Source organism: Podarcis raffonei, chromosome 14, assembly GCF_027172205.1.
Source record: "Podarcis raffonei isolate rPodRaf1 chromosome 14, rPodRaf1.pri, whole genome shotgun sequence".
In the NCBI taxonomy this organism is placed as follows: domain Eukaryota; kingdom Metazoa; phylum Chordata; class Lepidosauria; order Squamata; family Lacertidae; genus Podarcis; species Podarcis raffonei.
The window spans coordinates 7,038,725-7,045,636 of NC_070615.1; the positions used below are offsets into that span (position 1 = coordinate 7,038,725).

At 44.5% G+C, this 6,912-nt stretch overlaps 1 protein-coding gene across 1 annotated transcript in view; it reads left to right on the forward strand.

Moving 5' to 3' along the window:
- The window catches only part of WDR72 (WD repeat domain 72), a 79,916-nt gene extending 73,666 nt beyond the window's left edge, over nucleotides 1–6,250 (forward strand). Inside the window, exon 22 of the mRNA XM_053365014.1 lies at nucleotides 5,539–6,250. Coding sequence (XP_053220989.1) covers nucleotides 5,539–5,594 — 56 coding nt within the window. The 3' untranslated portion in view covers nucleotides 5,595–6,250. The remainder of the gene's footprint in view (nucleotides 1–5,538) is intronic.
- Nucleotides 6,251–6,912: the final 662 nt, after the last annotated feature.

Consider the following 6,912-nt stretch of genomic DNA (forward strand, 5'->3'; position numbering starts at 1 on the left):
TCCATTTCAGGCCAGCCCTGATGCCCAAATCTCTTTGCCCTCAAAAGCAAAGCTTGGCTAAATGAGAAGTTACCTTAACCAACCAACAGTACCTGGCTGGCCACTGGATGCTGATTTTTTAAAAAAATAATATTTATTAACAGTTTAAAGGGTATAAAAGAAAGAAAAATAATTCAACAATACAATACAATACAAAAACAAAAACAAAAACACTACATAACACTGACATTAAAAAACATTAAATTAACAAAATACAACAAACACAATTTAAGACACATCCATAATTTCAGTATCTTATCTTTCATTCACTTATTTCCACGACTTCCTCACACCTCCCTTTTTGTATTCCGCTTCAATTAACTGTTTCAGCAAATCCTTTCCATCTTCCTCAGTTTTCTGTCCTGTAATTTATCTTAACTTATTTTAACCTTATTTTTTTCCCTTTGGTACATTAAAAATCCATTTATGCTTAATTCCTTATAACCTTTCTGCTAAAGCCATATAACTTCTTTCCAACATTTTTCTAGCATTCATTAATTTTACTGTATTTCTGTAAATAATCTTTGAATTTTTTCCAATCTTCTTCCACCGACTCTTCTCCCTGGTCTCGGATTCTGCCAGTCATTTCTGCCAGTTCCATATAGTCCATCAACTTCATCTGCCATTCTTCCCGGGTGGGTAGATCTTGTGTCTTCCAATACTTCGCGATAAGTATTCTTGCTGCTGTTGTTGCATACATAAAGAAAGTTCTGTCCTTCTTTAGCACCAATTCGCCGACCATACCCAGGAGAAAGGCCTCTGGTTTCTTCAGGAAGGTATATTTAAATACCTTTTTCATTTCATTATAAATCATCTCCCAGAATGTCTTAATCCTTGGGCATGTCCACCAAAGGTGAAAGAATGTACCTTCAGTCTCATTACATTTCCAACATTTATTGTCTGGTAAATTATAAATTTTTGCAAGCTTGACTGGTGTCATGTACCACCTGTATATCATTTTCATTAAATTCTCTCTTAGAGCATTACATGCCGTAAATTTCATACCTGTAGTCCATAACAGTTCCCAGTCAGCCATCATAATGTTATGTCCAACATCTTGTGCCCATTTAATCATAGCAGATTTTACCATTTCATCCTGAGTGTTCCATTTCAACAGCAAGTTATACATTCTTGACAAGTTCTTAGGCCACTGGATGCTGATTAGCAAGCTGCGTGTTTTACTGCCCCATAGCTGAGCTGATCCTCATTGCAGGGTCACCTGAGCCTCACACATGCCTCCCCCCTCCTCCACAGGGGCCTCATCCAGATCATCATCCCAGAGGTGGAGGTGCCTCAGGGGCCACCCCAAGGCAGCCACTCCTTCCCCAAGCATCCTTTCAGGCTGAGCACCTAAACAGCTGGCACCTTCACCTGACAGGGCAATGACAGGAAAGGGCGCCATAAACTGGGCCACCTCATGTGCTGTGAGTTGCTGTCCCCTGACTTGCTGCCAGTAGAGTAAGCATCAAGGTGGCATGTTGCTGGGACTGCCAGGGCCCTGATTCACACCCCGCTAGGCAGTGCATGAAGGTGTTGCCACCCAGGGGCATTTGAGATACTGTGCACCTGTTTGCATTTGGCAGGAAAGGGCATGTCCACCATTAGCCTCCAACAGGTGGCTGTGATGTCAGTGCCTTCCCTCCACTGCCAATAATAATACAGTGGTACCTCGGGTTAAGTACTTAATTTGTTCTGGAGGTCTGTTCTTAACCTGAAACTGTTCTTAACCTGAAGCAGCACTTTAGCTAATGGGGCCTCCCGCTGCTGCCCAACTTCTGTTTTCATCCTGAAGCAAAGTTCTTAACCTGAGGTAAAATTTCTGGGTTAGCGGAGTCTGTAACCTGAGGCGTCTGTAACCTGAGGTACCACTGTAATAGTAATAATAGTAATAATAGTAATAATAGTAATAATAGTAATAATAGTAATAATAGTAATAATAATTTATTATTTCTACCTCGCCCATATGGCTGGGTTTCCCCAGCTACTCTGGGCAGCTTTCAACAGAACATTAAAAACAAAATAAAACTTCAAACATTAAAAACTTCCCTAAACAGGGCTGCCTCCCGATGTCTTCTAAAAGTTGGATAGTTGTTTATTTCCTTGACATCTGATGGGAGGGCATTCCACAGCTCAGGCGCCACCACCGAGAAGGCCCTCTGTCTGGTTCCCTGTAACCTCACTTCTGCCTGGTTCCCTGTAACCACTTCTCACAGAGAGGGAACCGCCAGAAGGCCCTCGGAGCTGGACCTCAGTGTCTGGGTAGAACGATGGGTTCCAATGGCAAGGAATTGCAAGTTAGGAGCAGGCTGTGTTCCATTCAGGCCCTGCTTGTGGGCTTCATCCCTTAGGGGCATCTGGTTGGGGCAGACTGAAGCAGCCATCTTGGGTGGTGGAATCCCATGGGGTGGCGCCCATCCCTTCCCAGCTGCTGCTGCCAGAATTGCAAGGCATCAACAGCTTCCACCAAAATCTTGTGGAGCTGCCTCAAGTCTTCCGCAAGATCTCACAAGAGTTCCATGAGATCTCATTGGAAGCCTCCTCCACCACTGTGTGATGCTGGTGAGGTTTTGGTGGCACCTCATTTCATCTCAGGTGGTGGAACGGGATGATCTGTTGGGATTTTTGATTACGTGCCATTCTCTGCAGCTTCACACAGGGTCAATTAAGCATTGGCTGAAAGCCAAGATGACTGAGCAGAGAGGAGTTATTCTGCCTGGAGATATGAGACCCTGGATACAGCTTTACCATTGGTTGAGGTCTCACACAGGCATGATGACTTATGACCTTACTGACTGGATAGTTTGTTGGTCAGTGTGGTGTTCTGAGAGTCGTTTGGAGTTTGTTAAGAGAGAGCTAGTTAAGATCCATATCTGTTCTTGTATATATTAACTTGTAGAGTCTGCTGTAAATATTAAACACCTCTGAGTAACCAAGTTGCTAGTAGCAGCATTTTGTTCCTGCTTCATCCATCCGGCCTGCAACTGATTGCTTTCTGGAACTCTGCGTATGCTCTGCTAAGGTCTGGCTAAGGTCCTGCAACAGGTCAAAGTTGCGAAACACCAATATGGTCCACCTCTAGAACTGGACGTGATGCTCAGATCAGCTGCTTGAAAAGCAGAACATCCCCGCCCCCGCCCCCCAAGAATAGGTCCTATGCAGGCAGCAGCAAGGACTGATTAGCCTTTTGGGCCAATGCTGTTTGGTCCTTATGCAAAACTGGAAGAAAACATGCCTCATTTATTTATATAATGCTTTATACCCCACCTTTCTAATGTATATGCATGATTTGTGACAGCTCGCAATAATTGAAATCATAATATGAAAGGCAAGACAGCAGTATCAGCAAAACGCAGCAAAGGCAGACACTGCAGATAAGAATATGATCTTCAGATAAAGCATTATCTGCCTTGGAAGGCAACAGCCTGCTGGAACAAAAAGGTCTCCACTAGCCAGTGGAAGACAACCGTGGTCCAAAGTGTCCAGAACTCCACTGTGGGGCACAGAGGAGCCCTCCCTCCATGTTACCTTTACTGAGTTGGCAGGCTGGTCAGGGGAGAGGGAGACCTTCAAAGGACCTTGCTTTGGAAATGTTGGTCAACAAGCAAGAGGAGATTAATGGGCTGAAAGGGGCATGTCTTGCAAACAAAAAGCAGGCATGGCACCTTTTAGGAATGGCAGGAGAAGGAGCTCCTGCCGAGGAGAATTGGCATGGCAGCTTGGACCTTGCAAGGCCAGCTGTAGCCTTTGAACCAAATGAACTGGCGCAAGAGCAGAGATGGAGGGGTATTCAGTATAAACTCATGGAAGTTAATTCCATGCAAATAGAATTTCCATGGTCAGAGGCAGTATAAACCCAAGTGCCAGGGGCAGGGCGAAAATCAGGGGTTGGTCATCATCGCCTTCAGGCCTTGCACGGAAGCTTCAGTGGGAAGCATCTGAGTGGCCACTGTGAACAACAGAATTCTGGGCTAGGCTGACCACTCATCTTATGGCTGTTAGCCACAGTGGGTATGGGTCACCCCCATTTGCAGGAGACGCTGTAACCAGGCAGTGGAAAAGAGAGCTCTTGCCTTCTTCATCTGCTGCTTAGAATTGTAGTGTTGGAAGGGACCATGAAGATCATCTAGTTCAGCTCCCTGAAATGTAGGAATCTTTTTCCCAATGTGAGGCTCAAACCCATGGCCATGAGATTAAGAGTCTCTTGTTCCACCAGTTGAGCTATCCAAGGTCCCCCTAGTGGCATCTGACTGCTATCTGGGCAATGATGGACCTTTGGTCTGATTCAACAGGGGGCACTTCTCTGTTACTTCTCTGAGCCAGTGTGGTGTAGTGGTTAAGAGCGGTGGACTCGTAATCTGGTGAACTGGGTTCGCGTCTCCGCTCCTTCACATGCAGCTGCTGGGTGACCTTGGGCCAGTCACACTTCTCTGAAGTCTCTCAGCCTCATTCACCTCATAGAGTGTTTGTTGTGGGGGAGGAAGGAAAAGGAGAATGTGAGCCGCTTTGAGACTCCTTCGGGTAGTGAGAAAGCGGGATATCAAATCCAAACTCTTCTTCTTCTCTTCTTCTTACTATATAGCAGTGCTTTTTTAAATGTTTTCATTTTCCTGTGTGTTAAGCTCTTCAGAAATGGCCAGCCTTACCCACAGCTTGTTTTGAAAATAATAATGAAAACGTCATCACTACCTTTCCCTTGTTGTAAGCCTATCAGCCAAGCAGACAATTCACATGACATTTGAATAATTTGAGGAATGCATAAGGAATGTATTGAGCCGGCATTTCAGTTTGTCACACCCAGGGATTTTGCACAGCATCCAACCAAGCTTGAACAATGCATTTGAAACAATAGCCAGATTTTGGTAAATAATGTCCGCCGACCACATAAAGTCAAATGATAATTTGATCTATTGGTATTATCTAGCTTTTCTGTGGAATTTCTGATAATCCAGATAATGTGTCTGCCATCCATCTGTTGGGCTTTGAAATCAATTTGGTCAAGCAAGAAATTAATCCAGGATTTATCTGTGATCCTGACCCATCAGATCCCATAGGCTACAGTAAAGCAATTAAAAAGTTGAGGAGTCTATTAACCACTGTCCCACCCTTTTGCCACGTACCACTCCATTCACTATTACGTGGCTTTTTGCCTCTGCAGGTGACCTAATTTCAGGTCTTGACCTCTAGAGTGAGGGGGAAATATTCACGCACAAACACTTCTTAAGCTGGACTTTCCTTGCCCCTCCATTTTCTAGGTATATGAGAGGTGAAAAGTTGCACAGATACCAGTCTGTGGTATGGAGGTGTGTGTGTGTTGTTTTGGGCCCCAATGCTGTAAAATTTATTCAAGGCTTAATTTCTGCAGATGTTTGTTAAAGGTTATGAAAATGTGTTGTTCTAAAGTCAAGTGGCTCTGTGTGCCTGCATGTGTGTAGGAACCTTTTAAAAACACGCAAAATGGATCAGAAGGTTTTTTAAAAATGTGGCATTTTTGTTTTGCAGATGAGAAGAAGTCACATCCTTGGCTGTTCAAGGTGTGTTCTTGCAAACTGTGTTAGAGGTCGGTCTCACCCTCCTAAAGAAGGCAGAAGATGGAGAATTGTAGCAAAAGTGGAGATTCACGCTGTGTTTTGGTGTGGCTGCCTATTTCTTGGGCTTTGCATTAACCATATTTCACTGCACCTTCTGATCCTTCCATGCCTCCCCTCCCCATCCCTCTCCCCATTACTACATTTACCCTAAATAACCAGGGCAGAGTTCCTGTTTCTGCTGAGGAAAACATGTAGTATTTTTCTCCCCATTTACTTTCAACTTTTCATTATTTAGGCACCCCACTCCCCCCTTAAAAAAGGCAATGGTGAGACAGCGCTAAGTTGTTTGAACCACATGACAATGCAAAAGTGTTTCTCTGAGTTTACCACACACACAAAAAGGTTTTCAGTGTGAGCTGCTTTGGATCATTATGTTTGCCCCCCAAAAGGCACAAAAATAAAAAGAGAATTTCAAGGAGAACATCAGTGTCATTGGAAGCCCTGGAGATGTCTTGTGAGAAATGCAATTTCAGAACCAACACCTGATTCTGCATGTTTTTTTTATAAAGGTATCTGTATTAATCTAATATGCAGAAATAAATTTGTTAGGTTTTTAAGGTGCCATAAGTCTTTGTTATTTATAAAGGTCAGCGATGGTGCATTCACATTTCCTCTATCTTCATAGCAACCACCCTGTTTCAGAATCTGCTGTTTTTAAAACTTGGAGTAACTGTGCAACCTGTCCTTCTGCAATTGTGGGGCCTCACGGGGGGGGGGGAGTGCAGATCTTGAACTCGTGGCACTTCTTATTGGCTTTTCTTGGGGGCATCTGGGAGCTGGACTAGACGGGCCCCCTTTGGCCTCACCCAGCTGCCAGGCTGTTCTTAGAAGAAAGATTTGATACAGAAGTTTGACTTGAGTTTAAATAAAGTATTGTTGCAAAAGTTGTGTGCCACCCCTACTCTCTGCAAGATTCCTGGGAGTACCAGACACTCACCCAGGGTCTGTGTTCCTTTGGAGAATTGAGACACAGCGGAGACTGTTGTAGCTTTAAGAATTATGGTTTATTCACCTATTTACACCTTTAGTCCTCATGGAGGAAGCCCAAATCTTACAGCATTGTCATTTCAAGAGGGGCTTGTCCCCTGCAACAGTGTAGCCCTGGAGTCCAAGGCATCTCTCCCAGCTAGCCTGCAGCCAGCCTGCCCAAGATGGATCCCAGTCCTCCTCCTTCCTTCCTCTTCCCAGAACATCTTGCTAAAAAACTCTCTTTTCCTGTCACCCCAGACCCAGTTAACCTGGCAGCCTTCCAACCCTCTGTCTCTGTTCATACCTCAGGGCAAGG